This window comes from Bufo gargarizans, chromosome 2 (genome assembly GCF_014858855.1).
Source record: "Bufo gargarizans isolate SCDJY-AF-19 chromosome 2, ASM1485885v1, whole genome shotgun sequence".
In the NCBI taxonomy this organism is placed as follows: Eukaryota; Metazoa; Chordata; class Amphibia; order Anura; family Bufonidae; genus Bufo; species Bufo gargarizans.
The window spans coordinates 64,062,806-64,084,573 of NC_058081.1; the positions used below are offsets into that span (position 1 = coordinate 64,062,806).

Sequence of the window (21,768 nt, forward strand, 5' to 3'; positions counted from 1 at the left end):
ATTCACTGTATTATTTTCCCTTATAACATGGTTATAAGGGAAAATAATAGCATTCTGAATACAGAATGCTTAGTATAATAGTGCTGGAAGGGTTAAAAATAATAAAAAAGTTAACTCACCTTCTCCTCCTGTTAGCGTAGAGTCCCGGTCTGTTCTTTAGCTGTGGCTGAAGGACCTTTGATGACGTCAGATCACATGCTCCATCACCATGGTGATGGACCATGTGATTGGAGCATGTGATCTGACGTCACCTCAGGTCATTCAGTCCACAGCTAAAGAACAGACCGGGATCTACGCTAACAAGAGGAGAAGGTGAGTTAACTTTTTTTATTATTTTTAACCCTTCCAGCACTATTATACTATGCAGTCTGTATTCAGAATGCTATTATTTTCCCTTATAACCATGTTATAAGGGAAAATAATACAATCTTCAGAACATCAATCCCAAGCCCGAACTTCTGTGAAGAAGTTCGGGTCTGGGTACCAAACATGCGCGATTTTTCTCACGCGAGTGCAAAACGCATGACAATGTTTTGCACTCGCGCGGAAAAATCGCGCATTTTCCCGCAACGCACCCGCCTCTTATCCGGGCAAAAAACATGACGCCCGTGTGAAAGGGGCCTTAAAGGTTATACTGAACCACACCGATAGACTATGAAGGTAGTGGGAGAAGTAATTGCTGCCTATGCACTGTATTATGTAATGTTCAGAAACTTTCTAATATACGCTGGCCAGATCACCATTATCAAGAGCACTGCTTGCTGTCAGGGAATGAAAACCCTACAAGACCTAGTTCTGCTAACACACTGCTAAGAGTTTGTTACAACTGCATACAGTTTGGGGTGCAAAAAAAAAAAAATTTTTATTTTTTTTTCAATCTGCAGCCTGCCAACTGTTTGTGCGACTCTGCACCTTCTAGGATTTTCGGCATACATTTTGGCAATGTGAGCAGGTAGCCTAACCAGTTACCAGTGGGTGAGTTATGCATTTTAAAAAAAAATTGTGCATTTTTTTTTTTTTTTGCAAGGATTGTTCAGGACCATCCTTGCAGAGTTAATTGTGGTCCGTCCAGATGTATATAATCAATGGGCACAGTTGGTTAAGGATGTGGCACAGGAGTCAAATGAATGCCAAACCCATGTCCACAATGCTGGGGTCAATTGGCATATTCACCACACCAGGAGTTACAGAAACCTATTGGTGCCCTAACTCTTGGCATAATCCTTCATGGTTTTGGTAGACTGGTGCCATCCTATATAAAGCTTCCTCTCCTGAGAACTTCTCAGCACTTCTTCAGCCAGGACGACTGATCAGTGCTTATATTATAACCCTGGATGACTAATGCCCGACCTCCATTACAGCTGTAAGGTCACAGGACACCGTTCTTGGGAGTCACTATGTCACTTACCCGTCGCCGGACTTGCGGCATGTCCCGTGATTGCACCCGGGTATACAAAGCTGAGTGGGGTTGCACAGGGCATCGCGAAGCACACCATCGTCTAAGCAGGCGCATCGGAAGCCACTGTCAACAACCTGGCAGGTACCCCCGGCTTGGCAAGGGTTAGATGCACACGGGGACACCTTCACATTGCAGAGGGGACCTGGGAGACAAAAACAAATGGCACATCAATAATCAGGTGTGAAAATACACTGACCATAGGCGATAATAATCAATGTGCCAATCATGAGGGCATAGGGTACAGTGGCACACGGTTATACCGGCACTTGTGTCTATGGGCTGTGTCTGGTACTGCACACATTGAGGGGGAATTTATGAAGAGCGGTGTGTCATACCCCAGCTTTGGTCCTGTTTACGCAGGCATGGGATGTGCCCAATTTAGGTAATGAAATTTGGTGACTTTTGAGGTTCCATGCGCCAAGAGCTGGAGTACATTTTAGGCGTAATTTATGCCAGTTTCCGTTGCAATCTTCAAAAATCAGTCAGGGAGCCTATGTCCTGTCCCCTCACACTTTTGAGAAAAGAGGACCTGTGCAAACATTGGCAACTTTTTGGCACCTCTTCTTTGTCTCACTGGCTTCACTACCCCCATATCATTGAACGGGGCCGAGCTGCAATACCAGACACTGCCAAGAACAAGAGTGGCGCTGTTACTTAGGTCAGCCTCTTCGGTTTCTGGTAAAACTAGTATGGCAGAAATTCCAGCCTGCACAACAAGCTCCTCAAAAGACAAATCTGTCTACAAGGCAACCTTTCCCTTTCCCAATGTGCATTTCGTGGCTATGAGAAAGCTGGGGGAGGACCGGTATTGACGGCCATAGCGTTCGCCCAGCTTTTCCAAGAGCAGAATTTGCCTAGACACAAATTAAGAACTTGGACAACTCTCTGGAAGACGATGAGTCAATGACTTCCCATGTCCAACGACATTCCTCAGTGTCTTTGCACTACTGTACCCAGTCACCATCTCCGCTTCCTAAAATGTGCTCTTCCTCCCAAATACCATTGCCATCTGCTCCTCATTAGGACGTCCCGCTTTATTTACTGACCATTTATGGTCCCAAGTCAAGGCTATGGTCATGGGAGTAAAGAAAAAAAGATCCTCCTCAGCTCATCCAAAAATAGATGAGAAAACAAATCAATTTACTAAAGTCCAGAAAAAAAGGACGGAAGCTCTATCCATTACCCAAAAATAGCCCACGTGGGTCATAAGTGCCAGCTGTCTGCATGTGAACCATCCTTACTTGGGCACCTGGTAGCTACATAAAGACGACTCCCCACCCACCCCCAATAAAACCACAGGGGGGGGGGGGGGGGGGGTCGTCAGACATTACAGTCCAGACAATGACTGTAATTAGTCGTGAGGGGCATGCTGCGCGAGAACAGGCTACAGAAAGGACCACACAGAGGAGGCCTGGTTCTTATTAATATACAGGGACACCCCCACCAAGCTGTTTGAAGAAGCCACGGTGCAATGGTGATCGCTCCTCACCGCTTACCAACCACAGCGCCATATGTTATATAGTGGCTGTGCTTGGTATGGCAGCCCAGGCCCATTTAAGTCAATGGGCCGAGCTGCAAATAGGTTACGTGATGTCACTGGCTGATTGGAGCGACACGGCCTCTTCATACAGCTGATCGGAGGGGGGTGTTGGGAGGTGATGAGATTTTAAGGATCTATCCTGAGAATGGGCCATAAATACTGAATCTTACACAGGTTGACGCTTGGCTGGAAAAGTGACTTCTTAAACACCTACTACTACCGGAGGATGCGTTTAAAGGGCATCTGTCAGCAGATTTGTACCTATGACGCTGGCTGACCTGTTACATGTGCGCTTGGCAGCTGAAGGCCTCTGTGTTGGTCCCATGTTCATATGTGCCCGCATTGCTGAGAAAAATGAGGTTTAACAATATTCAAATGAGCCTCTAGGAGCAACGGGGGCGTTACCATTACACTTAGAGGCTCTGATCTCACTGCAATTGCCACATCGTCTGCACTTTAATTGACAGAGCCGGGCAGTATAAACGTGGTCACACCTGGCCCTGACTTTTCCTAAAGTCAATGAAAGTGCAGGAGGACGCAGCAGTTGCAGAGAGAGCATAGCCTCTAGGTGTAATGGCCCCGTTGCTCCTACAAGATCATTTGCATATAGTAAAACAGCATTTTTCTCAGCAATGAGGACACATGAACATGGATCCAACACAGATGACTATAGCTGCCAAAGTCACATGTAACAGGTCAGCCGGTGTCATAGGTACAAAACTGCTGACAGATGCCCTTTAAACGTATCCTCCGGTAGTAATAGGCGTTTAAGAAGTCACAAACCTAACATTATACCTACACCAGCTCCATAGCGTGGACGTGTAAGTACAATCCAGCAATCGAGCCTCCATACCGAGGCAGCAGAAATCCCTGCTGCATGAATGCGCCTGTAGACGACTTTGTCGCCATCTGTTTCCAGCTGGACAGAGATGACCGGGTTCCACCTCTACAAAGGTCTTATTGTATTCCAGAGGCCGTAAAATCACATTAGATTGCGCTGAACATTCCTTACATTTTTCTGCCAAGTCTATTCCTAGGGATCTACAACACCGGCTGACCAGATACAGGCCCCAGAATAACCACAAAACAAACACATCTCTGACCGGTGAGGCAGAGAGATCCGAGAACCAGACCTGAACATAGTAATCGGGGCGTGGTGGTGGTCTGACCGGAGGCTGGACACAATTATTTGGTTGGTACTATATACTTAGTATTATACTGCATCGCTTATTTTTTTACATGTTTTTTACATCCATACCATTAGGCTGTGTGTATAAGGCTACTTTCACACTTGCGTTCGGGGCTCCGCTTGTGAGTTCCGTTTAAAGGCTCTGACAAGCGGCCCCGAACGGATCCGTCCAGCCCTAATGCATTCTGAGTGGATGCGGATCCGCTCAGAATGCATCAGTCTGGCAGCGTTTGTCCTCCGCTCCGCTCAGCAGGCGGACACCTGAACGCTGCTTGCAGCGTTCGGATGTCCGCCTGGCCGTGCGGAGGCAAACGGATCCGTCCAGACTTACAATGTAAGGCTACTTTCACACTTGCGTTCGGAGCGGATCCGTCTGGTGTCTGCACAGACGGATCCGCACCTATAATGCAAACGCTTAGATCCGTTCAGAACGGATCCGTTTGCATTACCATGAACAAAAAAAACAAAATTTTTTTGTTGTTCATGATAGTGCAAACGGATCCGTTTTGACTTTACATTGAAAGTCAATGGGGGACGGATCAGTTTGAAAATTGAGCCATATTGTGTCAACTTCAAACGGATCCGTCCCCATTGACTTACATTGTAAGTCTGGACGGATCAGTTTGCCTCCGCACGGCCAGGCGGACACACGAACGCTGCAAGCAGCGTTCAGGTGTCCGCCTGCTGAGCGGAGCAGAGGACAGACTGTGCCAGACTGATGCAGTCTGAGCAGATCCGCATCCACTCAGAATGCATTAGGGCTGGACGGATCCGTTCGGAGACGCTTGTGAGAGCCTTCAAACGGAACTCACAAGCGGAGCCCCGAACGCAAGTGTGAAAGTAGCCTTAGTCAATGGGGACGGATCCGTTTGAAGTTGACACAGTATGGCTAAATTTTCAAACGGATCCGTCCCCCATTGACTTTAAATGTAAAGTCAAAACATATCCGTTTGCACCATCATGAACAACAACAAAAAAAAAAAAAAAAAATTATTTTTTATTTTTTTGTTCATGGTAATGCAAACGGATCCGTTCTGAACGGATCTAAGCGTTTGCATTATAGGTGCGGATCCGTCTGTGCAGACACCAGACGGATACGCTCCGAACGCAAGTGTGAAAGTAGCCTAATACTGATTTATGTACTCCTGAATCTGCACTTTATAGTACCTAATACTTTTTGCACTTTATTGTGTTTATCCTGCCGTGTGGTCACCACCACTGTGTTGGTGTTTTTACCCTTTTTTTTTTTATATATTTGTGTATGCCAATCATGTCTAATATATGTTTAATAAAATTTGATACTATAATCATGATGGACGTCTGATTAACTTGTTATTTATTATTGAACCACATATACTTCTATTGGTGTTCTATTCTATGGTGTATATGGGTTGAATATAGGTGGGGATATAGGTTTGGCGTTTAGAAAACATGGGTGCTTTCTTCCAAACGCAGCCCCTCGCCTGTACAGGGCTCCGCCTCATTCACTTCGATGGAGTTGAGCTGCAATACCAGACACAACCTACAGTCCGGTGCGACGCTGTTTTTTGAACAAAGTAGAGTATTTATGATCTTGGACAACAAGGGGTGTATAAGGCCTGGAAAAACTGGGTGACGGCCCCACAGGAGCTGTAATGGCAGCTATCACAGAAATATTTTTTTTTAATGATGGGGCTCCCAAGAGGATTAAACGAGTTTTCCAAGATGTCTTAACTGATGACCTATCCTCTGGATAGCTCATCAGTATCTGATCAGACCAGGACCCCAAAGGCAATGGTGCTTGGCCTTCTCGCAGCTAACCAAGCACAGCGCCATACATTGTATAGTGGCTCTGCTTGGTATTGCAGCTCAGACCCATTCACCTGAATGGAGCCGAGCTGCACCTAGGCCGATGAACGTGGTTTCACATGGCCTACGCAAAGCTGGAGAAGGCTGTGGGGCTCACAGGAGTTCTGAGGAGTTCTCAAAGAACTGCATGTTGGACCTCTACCAATCAGAAAATGCTTCATGTCAACAGACCCTTTTAACAAGTAGGGATTGTCCATAGCAAAGAACCCCTTTAAGGTTTGTTTTTTAGCACCTTTTGTATGTGGCACATTGAAATGGGCTGAACTGGAACACCGGACAAAAAGTAGACCGCCTTTTTCTACTCCCGTACAACCTCTTTAAACTCGTCCTCCCCCCTAAACACAACTTCTTACCTGTAAATCCTGGTTTGCACACACAGTCATATCCGTTGATGCCATCTTTGCATTCACCATACTCGCAGGGGTTGCTAGCACACTCATCGTAATTGTATTCGCAGTTAACACCTACAATGCAAGACAAGAGATTGTTTACATGGTGAACTCGTCTTGGCCGACTCCCTGTTGTGACCTGGATAATGTCTTGCCTCATAGTTACTCCAGTATATAATAATGTCTTTTTATAGGAGCCTCTTGTGTCTAAGGATGTCAAACCCTTTAATGACCAGGCCAGCGTCTGTTTAGCTTTTTGTAGATTTTTTAACTTTGGCTAGCAGTGTATTCCATCATGCTCACCTACACTGGACAGTCACATGTGCTGCTTCAGCCAATGACTGCTTCAGCAGTGAAGTGTCCCCAAGTGAAGTGTCCCCAGCCTGTCCTTGCTAGGCCCCACCCTGCCAGCCTGTCCTTGCTAGGCCCCACCCTGCCAGCCTGTCCTTGCTAGGCCCCACCCTGCCAGCCTGTCCTTGCTAGGCCCCACCCTGCCAGCCTGTCCTTGCTAGGCCCCACCCTGCCAGCCTGTCCTTGCTAGGCCCCACCCTGCCAGCCTGTCCTTGCTAGGCCCCACCCTGCCAGCCTGTCCTTGCTAGTGATTCAACTGAAGGTAAAGTCCCCTTTGATCATGCTGCAGTCACAGTCCATGGAGGGGGTTAAACGACCAGGATTAACAGTTCCTCCAATCCTAATCAAAGATACTGATGGGCTGAAAATGGATAATATGCACCCACAAAATACTTGTCACTAGTGGTTTTGGTTAACCCAATAAGCTCTCACCTGAGGTTCCTGGCTGACAGTAACACAAGTACTTATTGACCAGGTCAATGCATTTTCCTCCATGTAGACAAGGGTTACTGTGGCATTCATTGATCTGGTTTTCGCAGCGATAGCCGGTGTACCCAGGATCACATGTGCAGGTGAAGCTGGCAATGCCATCGCGGCACTTTCCATGGTGACATGGGTCAGGAGAGCACTCATTGATGTTACGTTCACAGAGGGGACCTTCAAAGCCTGAAACAGGAAATGATCCAAGTGAAAATGGCATCACAGAGAAATGAGGGGAACAGGCAAGGGGTGGAAGGAAGCAGAGACAAGCAGCATATGCCAATATGGTGGAGCCAACAGCAGAAGATGACTCAAAAGGAGTCAAAAACTGAGCAATGCCATGTTAAAAGCCATACCCAAGCACTGCCACTGGAGAAGCACAAGATGAAAAAGCATGAAGCACAGCAACTCGGGTCCAGCTAGTCCAAAGGGATTGGAAAAGCGATTAGAGCAGGGAGATGAGAAAAGATGGAAATATAGGGACAGGCAGAGACTTACCTCCCTGAATATATAAAGAGACATCCAGAGAGCGTGAGAGAGAACAGGATACTGCATCAGAGACAGACCCCAGGAGTAAGATTACCCTCAGTCAGTTAACCTGGACCGAAGAACTCACCCTCCGCACAACGACATTCATAACCATTGGGTCTATCCACACATTTGGCTCCATTCTTGCAGGGCGTACTGGCGCACTCGTCAATGTCAATCTGACACATGGTGCCTGTGAAACCTGATAGGACAATGCCACCATTACTCCAACGGGTACAAGTTTTTATAAAAGTAAATTCAGATTTTTCTTTCAACTAATCCTCTCCTGGGAGCCTAATAAGTATGCAATGAGAGGTCGTCACAAGCATAGTCACTGTGGCTCTGTTGATTTTGGTGCTCTCCCAACTTCCATAGGACATCTGTTTTGGTTGCAGAGAAAACATTTTGGAACGCAGCATGTGGTTCATTTGTTCATATATGGAAATGCAGAAAAATGGACTGAAACCAATAGATCCTATTCATCCACTTCAACACGTATTTCTTAGATCTTTTACTAGAAGCAGAAAACTATTGCCGAAAACATATGGCCAGGATTTTATGACTGTAGAGCTCAGAGGAGAGATCCACCAAGTTAGGGAGTGGTGGGTCTCATCTACTTTTCTCGCCCTATAAATACATGGGCCTATGTAGACACAAATCTACCATCTTCCACCATCAAGTTACTCTGGATCAGAAGGAGAATAATTTCTGATATGCCAATTAAAGGGGTATTAATACCAGAAGAAGTGATGGTATATGAGTGGACTGTGCCATCCCTTCTTGATCACAGTGGTCCAACTGTTCTCCTGACACACTGTGAAGGGAAATGCAACCTACATGGTAATGTTTTGGTGGATGGTAACAGAAACGTGTTGAATAACTGCCAAGCAGCTTAACCCTTTGCGTTTTGTATCGCCAGGGGATTCGCAGGATGGACCATCACCAAACATGAAGTGATGGCTTTACTTCGCAAAATGCCTTCACTTCCCAAGATTAAATTAAGGGGTCTATTTAACCACTTGCCAACCACTGCACGACTTTATACATACAGAGTGTGTAAACTATATTTACACACATTTATTTTTCCCTTTTTCTTTCATAAAGAAAATAAAAATATAGGTACAGGTATACATAGGTAAAAAAAAAAAAAAAAGCTTAAAATGTCTAAAGTTCCTCAAGTTAGAGGGTCAATATAAAAAAAAAAAATAATCATTTTGAAGGAGTTTCTAATGTTTTGGCTCTGTACAACATCTGTTATGGCATTTTGTTGATTTCAAACCAGCAATAGAAGTCTTTAAAGTCTTGGGGTGGGCCCAGCCAGTAGGTAAATTGCACATATAGCATTCATTTTCACAGTTCAAACATTTGGTAATGTTTTTAGAAATGTTTTTTTCTTGAAATCTTTTATAACAAAAGAAAAATGTATAAGAAAACAAAAAATATACATCTTTTTCATAATTTTCAGTTTTTCCTTCAATATTTAAAAAAAATAAATAAATAAATATATATATATATATATATATATATATATATATATATATATATATCTGTCAACTAATGGCACAAAAGAAAGGTCTAATGTCTCCTGTGAAAAAAATATCAAATACATATAGGTTGGCTTATAAATTAGTTATTTGTAGTTAAACAGGCCCATTGATAAAACTGAAAAAAAAAAAAAAAAAAAAAAAAAAAAAGTGTCCTGGTAAGAAAGGCGAGTAAACGCTCCAGCAATAAAAAGTTTAAGCTATCCTCTACTACAAGTATAGGTTCATCAAAGATCAACCTCAACACTAAAAGGGTTGTCCCAATATTTAAACTTGTCTGATTAGTGGAGTCCAACAGCTTGGAACCCCTCGGATCATGAGATCGGGGGTGTCTACCTGTATGAATGAAGTGAAGGCTGCACATGTGCTTTCACTCCATTCATCTTTAAGGAACTATCGGCAATAGCCACTTATCTCTCCATGGACGGAGCAGCAGCATGCATGCCTGACCACCACTCCATTCTTATAGCAGGAAAGGAGGGGGACACGTGACTCCCCATTCTTTTGATTGGTGGCGTTCCCAACAGTTAGAGCGCCAACGATCAGATGCAATGCTTTGCGACAACCCGTTTAAGCAGCGATATCCAATGTCAGTGTGTACTATACAGACATGACATATAATGCCCACTTATGAATAATACTTACCAGCCGGACAGCTACACGTAAACCCATTCACCACATCTTTACAGACTCCTCCATTGACACAAGGGCTGCTATCACACTCATTGATGTTGAGCTCACAGAATGTACCAGTAAATCCTGACGAGGACAAGATAAAGATTTACACATCCAATAAAACCACAGGGGTAATAAGCAGCATGCCCTGTACAGAAATGTGGTTAGCAATGCCACTGGGCATCTCACCAGCCATGCAGATGCAAGTGAACTCTCCGATTCGGTCCAAGCAGGTGGCGTCGTTCTGGCAGGGGGTGGACAAACACTCATTGACGTCCGTTTCGCAACGAGGTCCAGTGTAACCACGACCGCACTGGCACTGGAAGGATCCCTGAGTGTTAACACAGCGCCCAAAGTGTTCACAGGGGTTGGCACCTAGAGGAAGACACGGATGCTTCAATAATCCCAACAACCTCAATCCCACTGGTTCATCCCCACCACACCCAAGATGCCTTCCCATGGCCAAAATCAAGTCAATTGCCCATTACCTATTGAGCATTCATCCACATCCTGGTCACAGGCTCCCCCTGTAAAACCAGGAGGGCATGTACAGATGGCGCGTCCGTTCACTGGGTTAGTGTCACACATGGCGTCCTTATGGCATGGGTTACTGACACACGCGTCCTCCAAATGACATAGGAGCCCTGGAAAAATCAAGAACAACAAGAAATCCATCAATGGGTTGATCAATGAGGTTTACAAACCTAGATTTGACCCCATCATGGTACAGGTCACTGACTAAAGTGGACTACACCGGTATGAGCGTCCATAATCACAGCACTAACGACCAGTTACTTAATGACTTAGCATGTGCCCCTATCAGCCAATAATGCAGTTCAAGGGTCATCATAGATAGGACGTTACAATCTTCTTACATGGAGAGGATCTGTGCTCTGCACTTACCAGTCTTGCCCATGGGGCATTCACAGTAGAAGGAAGCCACTCGATCATGGCAGGTGGCTCCATGGAAGCAGACGGCAGTGGCACAGTCATCGATGTTCTCGCTGCAGCTTTCTCCTGTCCAGCCATTGACACAAACGCAGGTGTGCCCACCCTGGGTGTTAAAACAGGTGCCTCCATTGTGGCAGGCATTAGGCTGGAGCTGGCACTCATCCACGTCTTCCGTACAGAACTGACCTGTCATGAAAATGTCACAAAAGATATTCAATACAACCATCATACACGATTCTTCACATGGGAGATACTCGCTCTAATACAATTGTGCTTTGGTTTCTTTCCATTTTCAAGATCTTTGCTGGCTGCCAGTGAATGGAAATATTTATAGTTTACCTCCAGCGGCAAACAACGCTGGCACCTGGTCAATATCAGGGAACATAGATAGCAGATGGCTGGTCCGCAGCTGCTGCAAGGAAAATGTGCGGCCAGTCCAAGTGAAACGACAGCATTTTTTAAGGGAAACTACCCATTTAATAGGTACCGCCAACGATGCCAGCTGCATCTCCAACCGCAGAGTGGCACCATCAGGCAACGAGACCGAACACTCTCCTGTCCGCATCTCCCACCACCACCTTTAAATTAGTGTCAGCAGATATGGTCGTCATCATTGATGGTACACAAGGGACACAAGTCAATATTCATAGAATTTTTTATTTTTTGAATTTTTTCACTTCGACATTACCACTGCAAATGAAATATAAAATATTGTCCTTCTGTAGCAGTCAGCAAAGAGATAAACCTCCTACACAGATAGGTATTCCATTGTAAGTTTACTGCTGCTGTAAAGGAAGAAGGTTATCTCGAGGGTAATCCTCGTGATAACTGTAGGTGTAGAACAGAGCCTGGGAAAAGCCTAGAAAAAGGTGCCCACAGAAGAGCAATGCCTTGATAAATGTGATGTTCTAATGGAATCACTACGGGGGGGGGCTCTCTCTGGCCGCAGTGATGGTCTGACAGAGTTAAGTGAGAATATCTGCTGTGCTAAAAGTCCAAACAAAGGACAGGAAGTTAAAGAGCCAGGACAGGAAGTGGAGATAGGTAATCCTATAATAGGATTTAAGGATTGGGTGCTTCTCTTTTGGGATACTATACAGTTGTAATTAGAAAGTGGACATGATGAGGGTCCAGAGAGTATTTACTTCAAAGGCATGTCACCCTCAGGCAACGTTAGGAAAGCCTATGCTTAACCTTTCATTAAGTCTGCATTAAGAATATAAAGAAAGACTCCTCCCTAACTCCAGTTTAAATCCTATCCAGGTGAGAAATAGAACTTTGTTGATCCTGCTCTTCTTGGTTCATGAAGACAATACTAGAACTGCAGTGAAGACTGACAATCCAGCAGTAAGACGGAAGACATTTTTGCATTTGTAAGCAGAGAGTTGGGTGACAACCCAAGTATTTTTGATTTTTTTTGGGGGGAGGGGGCTAGGGATGGTTAAAATGCTAACTAAGGCTACATGCACGACTGTATTTTCAGACTGTGTTTGATCCGCATCTGCAGATCACACGAGGAAACCAACTTTTCTATTGGGCCGCAAAAAATGCAAAAAGCAGACGGATATCATTGCGGCTGTGCTGCAAATGATAGAACATGTCCTTTTGTGGTCTGTTTTGAATGAGAAGAAAAAAAAAAAAAAAGGGGGCATTGTTACAATGGTGCCCACGAAAATGCAGGATGCACATGGACCGCTTCCATTTTTCATGGATTCGCCATTTGTGGACTGCAAGATGGATACAGTCGTGTGAATGTAGCATTACCAAGACGTTGAGCATGTTGACACTCACCTGTCCACTCTGGAGGACACTGGCAGTTATAGGTGTTCACGCCATCCACACACGTGCCGCCATTCATACACCTGTGATCAGGGCAGTCATCAACATTTATCTCGCAGTTCGGACCTTCGAAACCTGCAGGATGGAGAACGACAACGGTGAAGCCTAACGCTGGCCAATGTTCAATGCCCGTGCACAGATCCTGAACCATCTTCTTACCTGGTAGGCAGACACACTGGTACGTGAGGTCACCAGTCGGTCGGCAGGTGCCTCCATTTTGGCATTGTGATGGTGAACATGGAACGTAGGGTACTTCACATAACTGACCGGTAAAGGTGTTCGGGCAGCGGCAGCGGAAGGAACCAGCAGTGTTCATACACTGGCCTCCATTTTGACAAAGACCAGGAGTTCGGCATTCATCAATATCCACTCGGCAGCTTCGTCCTTGGTATCCTGGGGGGCACGTACAGTTGTATCGCCCATTCCAGTTGGTACAACGAGCCCCGTTCTCACATGGGTTGGAAGCACAGGCGTCAATAAGAGAGCAATCCTGCCCTGTGAAGAGCAAAAACATTAAGATTAAAGATGGACCAATGAATGGATTCCCACCAAGAGAAGTCCCAAGTGTTAAGACTCACCTCTGAAACCCTTGGGGCAGCTACACTCATACTGTACAGTTACTCCTTTGATTGAGCTCTGGCAGACGCCACCATTAACACAAGGAGTTGGCACACATGGATCTTTAAACTGGCAATACTCCCCAATCCAACCAGACAGACATCTAGAAAAAAAGAAGATCAAAAATAAGTGAACCCTACTAAAGCAGACTTGGCACAGATACCCCGTGCCAACCTTCCTAAAATGTCCACATTAGACAAGTAATGATAATGACATGATCCATAACCGCAATGTCTCTTTACTGCTCTGGGCGGGCCACGATTTGCAACAGTTTACTTTACCGCAGGCCACAGCTGGCTTTGGAGACGCCCATACAACAAAACTCTAATGGCAGCATGACATCTGAGGTGACGCTTTGACCCACATGAGAAAAGCAGGGATCAGTGACCAGAGGAGCAACCTGGTAAAAGTTTAGTTTGTAGAAGAATTTCTATGCTCAAAGCAAACAAAGTAAGCAAACAGGGAAATACACAGGGGAAAAAAAAATTAAAAATTAAAAAGACAAAAAAAATTGCGGGAAAGTTTATAAAATGCATAAATGAAAAAACGTGTGAAAAAAGACAGATCTGAGTAAACCGGAAAGAAGGAGATTGAGGGGGGGGGGGGGGGGGGGATTCAAGAACCAGACGTGTAACAGCTGGAAGACATTAGAGCACATACTGTAACCCTTTCCAGGTTCGGCTACTTTCACACTTGCAGCAGTGATTTGGCAAGCAGTTCTGTCGCCCGAACTGCCTGCCGGATCAGGCAATCTGCATGCAAATAGACAGCATTTGTAGACGGATCCGGGTGCGGATCAGTCTCACAAATGCATTGCAAGAAAAGAACCGCCTCTCCGTTTGTTAAGCACATGTGGAGACCGAAAGGACGGATCCGGCATTTTTAATGCTGGATGCGGCACTAATACATTTCAATGTAAATTAATGCCGGATCCGGCAACTGATCCGGAATTTTGGACTGAGAGAATACCGCAGCATGCTGCGGTATTTCCTCCGTTCAAAACGCCGTTCAGTGACTGAACTGAAGACATCCTGAACGGATTACTCTCCATTCAGAATGCATGTGGATATGCCTGATCAGTTCTTTTCCGGTATAGAGCCCCTGTGAAGGAACTCTATGCGGGAAAAGAAAAACGCTAGTGTGAAAGTACCCTTAGAAGATGGATGATCCTTTATAGACAAAGCCTAGGAGAAGCATTATCATGTACAAGCGGCAGTGTGTCAACAAGATTAAGGCTGGCAGGAAAATTTTGGGATTATTGAAAACTTAATACTTCCCTATGGAAGAGCTAGTCATGTGACAGTCGAAAAAAGTTCCGACCTTCTTGAAAATGAAGGCTGAGGTTGTGCGCAGCTCATGAGTGACCAAAAGTCTCCATGGAGCCGGAGTTTTTTTTTTTCTTATCACTACTTATAGTCTTCAAATTTTTGCCAAATTTATTAAGACTTAAAAAGGTGACGTTCACTCTTGGGGACCTTTACTACAGACCCTCAGGCTGGACCCAAGGTGGTAATCATACTTAACCAATTTCCGATACTGGATTCTGGCACTACATTTGACACTGGATCACCCATAAAGCATGTCACGTGATGCATGGGTGTCACATGACTGCTGCGGCTAGTTACTTGCTGAAGCGGTTACGTGACCCCGGCATCAAACTTTAGGTTGACGCAAGGAGACCCAGCAAAGGATCCAGAACCTGGCGTCAGGGATCAGGTAAGTATGATGATAACCGCTGGTCCGGCCATACTGGGGCGTCTGTAGAAAAGGCCCTAAGGGGTGGAGAACTGCTTTATGACTGGATATTAGGCAAATCTTGACGCAAACCTAATGTAGATTTCATTTTCTGACTTTCAGATAGTCCTAAATGCACCAAATGTATTCATGTTTTAATGAATTTGAAGGAAATCCACTCCAACTATCTCTTTTTTATTTTATTTTTTTAGGTATAAAGGTCTCCACACACACTATTGTTGACCAAATCTACTGAGAATGATTGGTTCAGCTAACAGGGTATAGGGCTCCCCCAATAGATGATGTCAGGGGAGAAAAGGATGGGGCAAAATGATTATTTTTGCCTGATCATTTTCTTCTTCCAGAAGATAAACCGCCGCCAAAAGTGTCTGACATCAGGTTTCTTCTATTTACCTCTTGTTAACACACTACTGAATAGGTATGGGCACTTTAAGAATCTCAGTGATCGTCTGTAATCTTTGGGGAACCCTGGCAATAAGTGTTCAATTTTCCTGCAGCGCCACCACAGGGCAATGAAAGCATTACATAGCCTAATTATTGTAGGACAGGACAAGTCCTCCAGAGCAAGAGAGGCTCTTTATACCCAAATATGGAACCCCTCTATTAACCTAGAATTCCCTAATTGTTCATGAAAAAGGCTTTGTTAAACTGGACATCCCCCCTTTAAGTACGACATAAGGGCAAGAAAACGGGCAAGAAGAAGTTAACGAATAAAAGACATAATTCAGAAAGAATGCGCTGCAGCCCTCTTATAGCAGAAGAGATGTCTAATTTAAAACTGGAGAAACTGGGTAGAAGAAAGCCAAGAAAATCTGCTGCCAAAACCTCAAAAAAATAAAAAATATAAGAACTCCCAGAATGCACTGCAAGCCTGAATCTACCGAGCCTGGATTTCTTCGCTTCGGGCCAGGGCTGGCAATAAGATCGAAAAAGCTACAGACTGGCAAGGACAGGTGGATATATTAATCCAGATGAAAACCAGATGTCCCAGCTCCGTACCAATTTCCCACGATCCCCCTGCTCGCCCCCCTTCGTGAGACAGCTGGACCTGAACGTAATTGTACAAGAGGGGGATAAATATTTTAGTTTCACCCCGCTCTCTGCTCTTCCTTCTTTCCAGGAGACTATACACATCCGGAAAGAAGAAAAAAAATAAAATAAAAATCTCAATAAATCATAGGATGTCTCAGCTGCCTCGAGACGCTTATGTCAATGCCTAGGGCCAAGCGTGCTAGCTCTACAGCTTAGTGTGGGATGCTGAAACATGACTCGACCAGGACTCCAAAAAACGTCCAAGAAAAAGTCATAGAAAAGCTGAAGGAACGGGACGGCGTCTTGGACTATGCGGGGCACAGGGTCAGTCTTTCCATGGGAGGCCCTGCCGGCCTTACGGGACATAGGTGTCCCAACTCATCTGGCAGAGAAGATGGGTTCATCAGCGCTGGCATGCGTACAGCACTCCACCCCACGCTCTCCCGCACCCCTCAGCGACTAACCAGACCCGTTCGGCAAGTTCTGCCTGATGCTCGTTTCCCACGATAGGCTGTTTTTTTTTTTTTTTTTTCAGGCCGTCTCATGTGGGTCTTTAAACTGTGAGATTTGTGTGTGAGCATTTGCAAACATTGACAGTCTTTTAAGATCACAGGGTCCTTGGCGAACGTAGTCACACAGACAAAAGGAACGTAACTCCTCAACATACAGATAGACATGAATGGGCCCCGCTCCCACGCTCTTTCCCATGTAGTGCGTGGAAAAATCAACAATTGGTCAGATACAAAAAAATTATAATAATAAAAAATAATAAGTAAAAATCTGTCACAAAAATCCAATAACGCCAAGTAATTAACTCTTAAAGGGGCTGTCCGGCCACAAACATTACTCGAAACGGTACCTATGACACTGGCTGACCTGTTACATGTGCACTTGGCAGCTGAAGGCATCGCTGTTGGTCCCATCTTCATATGTGCCCGCATTGCTGGGATAAATTAATATATGCAAATGAGCCTCTAGGAGCAATGAGGGCGTTGCCGTTACACCTAGAGGCTGAGTAACTGTTGTGCCTTCTCCGCTTTGATTGACAAGTATGATGTTTTACTGCCTGGCCAAGCACTCATACAACAGGTCAGCCAGTTGTATAGGTCCCTTTTATAAATGCTTCCCTTCCTGATCCTATCCCGATGCTTCTGTAGTCTCCCTCTCGACACGGATCGGTCACAGCACAGCCAGCCAATCACTAGCTTCAGTGATGACCAGCTACAACCAGTGACTGGCTGCAGCGGTCACCTATCAGGAGAGGACCAAGAAGCATGGGAACAAAAGCAGCAGTAAGGTAAAAATAACTTTTTTTTTTTTTTTTTTTTTTAAAAAGGCTGACAACCTCTTAAGTGGACCCACATTTTTTTTTTTTTCCAGGGTCATTTATGCCCCTTCGGCTGTAGGTAGGGGGAGGTTTATGATATTAGAAAAACATGGCTGCTTTCTTTTGGAAACAGCTCCTCTCTTGTCCATGGGCTGTGTGTGGTATTACACCCAAGGCTGCAATATTGGACACAGCCCTCTGACACGAGAGTTGCCGTTCGGTCCAGTGAGGCAGAGGTCGGAAATTATCAATCGGTTATTAATGTCAAACACCATATGGGCAAACAAAGCATACCCCGGAGGAAAGTCAAGTCACGTGAAGCCAGGAAGCAGCCATCTTACTCTACATTTCATCTGGAGGCTGATAATCCAGCAATTCTGAAACGGGACTGCCCTACAATCCAGAATATATGGAAACGCCAGACTATCAGAACCTCAGGATTCCGCAAAAAAGGTCAGCGGAAGGCTGATTCACTGCAGAGAAGAAGTGGTGAAGAACACATGCCAGACATTGCTTCACGCAGCTTGTGTTACAGAGGTGGAGTCCTATTGTCAGCTCCTGGCTGAATACAGGGCACACGGAGCGCGCTCTCACCGCTGCACATTCAAGCGACCATGGCCGCCACTTTAGTGTCCATACACTATCACTTACTGGACTACGGATGTAGAAGTCCAGTATGGGAATACAAGTGGGAGGCCTGGACGCTGGCATATTGCAGGTGTTAGAGCGTCAGCTCCTATGGTTTCACACAGCTGTATACCCTGGATCTACACAGCTTCTTTCCACCTTTGTTCAGCACACCTGTCGGGCACTCCCTGGTACTTAGCTTTCCTCCCCGCGTGCACACACCCTGAGAATACAACCTGTTCTACTCCTTCTGCAGAGGTCTAGCCTGCGGTGAGCGAGACCCATCACTTCTTCACAGTAAAACAATCGTCATTTGTGCCAGCAACCGAGACTGCCGATACCTTACTCACCGCCTGTAGACATCACATCCATAATACGGGCCGCACACAATGGTATTCTAAATTTACACACCGCATAGCGCTATTATCACGTGTACACACACCGTATACCGCAATGTATACAGGATATACCGCATCCTACTAATACCACCTACACAGTATACAGCCCCTACCATTCTCATGTACATGTGTGCACACAATATACCGCCATCCTCCTAACACCAGCAACACATAATATATAAACTACTTACCTCTACCAGACTTCTCATATATACGTTGATATAGCAAGTACATACAATATACCACTATACTCCTTATGCTAGCAATATATATATATATATATATATATATATATATATATATATATATATATACACACACACACACTACATATATACACACACACACACTATACTTCTGGCACCCCCTCATACTGGTATACATCACGAAAAGATTATATATACAAACACACACACACACACACACACACACACACACACACATATATAGTGACACAGTGAGGGATTGTGTCTGGCAAGGTAGGTATTTTCCTCCCAGCAGGTCTTTTCCCCGGACCGGAGTTTGAGTGCCGGTCTGGGTTTTGGCAGCACCTGGCTGTCCTTAAATAGGCAGCTGGGCTCAGCAGAGATGTCTCTGTGTTTGGGATCTGAAGCTTTGTGCCGTGCTGGAGGCCTGAGAGCTAATACACATACCACCACCCTCCTCATACATAGCATATACACATAGGATACCACCACCAACCTGCTCATATACTGCTATACAACACATACACGCCATATACCGCCATATTTCTCACATACAGCTACACATCATATACAAAGTACACCACCAGCAACACACTAATGTGTATTCCACCCAAATAGTATACAGTACCACCAACATGCTTCTCATGTAATGCTTGTATGGAGTATACTGCCAACATCCTCCTCAAACATGGCTATAGCAGCAGGGAAAAGAGCAAAGTTGAAATCGCGAAGGGGATGAAATCAGTAGGTTTTTTAAAATTTATTATGGCCCATTTTAAAATACATTTTCTCCCAGAAAACCTCTTTTTGGTCCACATCCGAGCGGCAGTTTTGGCGGCTCGGATGCGGACCCATTCACTTCAATGGGGCCGCAAAAGACGCGGACAGCACCACGTGTGCTGTGCGCATCCGTTGCTCCATCCCGTAGTCCACAAAAAAAAAAAAATATTAAAAACTATGCAATTCTTGTCCGCGTTTTGCGGACAAGAATAGGCAGTTATATTAATGGCTGTCCGTGCTGTTCCGCAAATTGCCGAACTCACACGGACGCCATCTGTGGTTTGCAGACCGCAAAGCACACAACGGTCGTGTGCATAAGGTCTTAAAGAGGAGCCGCCGCCATTCCCGATAACTGCTTGCTTTACCCATGTAATAACTATTCTAGAGCGTCTGTTCTTATGGCTATGTTGTGCCATTCCTCTATTATCCCTGCTAGAAGTTTATGAATGACCTGGTAGCAATTTGCCATGAAGGTCCAGATGGTTGTTACCAGTTTGGAGGGGGGGTCCCTGCATAGTCTGCCACTGACAACATTGATTGGATAGCTTTAGACTATGAAGGAACATGCCCCCAACAAGTAACACCCAGAAGGGCATTCACTGCACACTGCTGGCAATGAAATCATAAACCTCTAGTAGGAATAATAGAGTGACAACACAACCTAAAGAGTAGATGCTACTGAGTTGTTATGCAAGTAGTTAATAAAGCACTCTTAGTTTGACAATTTGATAGTATATTCACAGTACTCGGAACCCAAGAAATCAGCACGGAATAATTTGTACAGTTTGAAGCACCCCTTATCGCTCCCATGGTGGGATACAAAAAAAAAAAAAAAAAACACAAAAAAAAAAACACATGCAAAAGGACCTTTATGGTATATAGGATTTACAAAATAGTCGTAAAATGTTAGTACTTACACACAGGAGGCTTCTCCATTAGAATACATTGTACATTTAGCGCCATTGAGACACGGTCTGTAGGTATCAAGACACTGGAAACCTACGGATAACAATATAAAATTAATTTATGATAAATCGTCAAAATTAGGTTTAGCACAAATCAGAAAATGTATCAAGTTTAAAAAAATAAATAAAAAATTTAACAGTAGTTAAAACATTTTTTATTTAGGTTTATATAAGTATTGTATTATTCTGTATAGTATTTTGATGAAAAATGATACATTCAAATAAAAAACTAAAAACAAAAAAATTATTTTTTTAGAAAAAATAAATAAAATGTATTAGTGAGGAATGTTTCATTTGAATAAAATGTGGACGCTGGAGTCTTGGGTCAATTGTTCTGATCGCTGCCTTTTAATGAGGCAATGTGAACTGACAATTGACGGAAACCAATTGGGTACGATAAAAACTGGTTGTCAGACAGGCTCTAATGTGGTGATCACCGTGAGAGGTATTCAGCCATTAGCCTTTATAAAAAAAATTGTTCTGATCCAATAAAAAAATAAATAAAAAAAAATATAATAATAATAATAATAATAATAATAATAATAATAATAATAATAATAATAATAATATATATATATATATATATAATATATATATTTTATGATGCATGTATGCAATATTTCACCATTATTATACCTATAGAAAAGATCCAAAATTCTAAGCAGAATAATCCCTTTATATTTCTATAATGGTTGAAGCGACATTTTGTTATATAGACTTTCATATCTTTTGCATAGCCATAGCACTGACTGCTGACTGTCTGCCTCCACCTCTAGGAGATGCTGAAGAGCTTACTGTAAAAACTCAATGGCAAGCTCCCTCAAGTGGTGGCTGAGCGCAGTCAGGATCTTACCATTTAAAGGGAGTGTTTGACTAGGAAACGGACTGACTGACTGTTTTGTAGGGCTAGCTTAGCTAAATGTCATGATACTTTTCACTTAGTGATCCGTTCGTTCTGGAGAAAACTTTTAATCCAAGTGGAAATGAGGAGTTAAGTGCACCAAAGGCGGAGCCAAGACACCGTGCTGCCTAACTCCTCTTGCTTTCTCTGCCAGCCCCTTCCTCTTGACCGACAGGACTAGGTTCCTGCATAGTCATCTCGCCTGGCCCTATCAATCCACAGGGAGAGGGAGGTGCAGGCAGAGAAAGCAGGAGAAGCAAGGGTGCACAGAGGGGTTTGGAACCACCCTCGGTGCACTTAACTGCTGATTTGAATATGGACAAAAAAAAATTAAAAAAATTATATCTATATATAAATAATGGTGTT

At 44.3% G+C, this 21,768-nt stretch overlaps 1 protein-coding gene across 1 annotated transcript in view; it reads right to left on the reverse strand.

Moving 5' to 3' along the window:
• The window catches only part of LOC122927328 (neurogenic locus notch homolog protein 3-like), a 61,551-nt gene that overhangs the window by 14,767 nt on the left and 25,016 nt on the right, over positions 1-21,768 (reverse strand). The window contains 12 exon segments of the mRNA XM_044279057.1: positions 1,409-1,601; positions 6,390-6,500; positions 7,209-7,442; positions 7,873-7,986; positions 9,974-10,087; positions 10,193-10,378; positions 10,492-10,647; positions 10,907-11,140; positions 12,746-12,868; positions 12,953-13,288; positions 13,372-13,514; positions 20,454-20,535. Coding sequence (XP_044134992.1) covers positions 1,409-1,601; positions 6,390-6,500; positions 7,209-7,442; positions 7,873-7,986; positions 9,974-10,087; positions 10,193-10,378; positions 10,492-10,647; positions 10,907-11,140; positions 12,746-12,868; positions 12,953-13,288; positions 13,372-13,514; positions 20,454-20,535 — 2,026 coding nt within the window.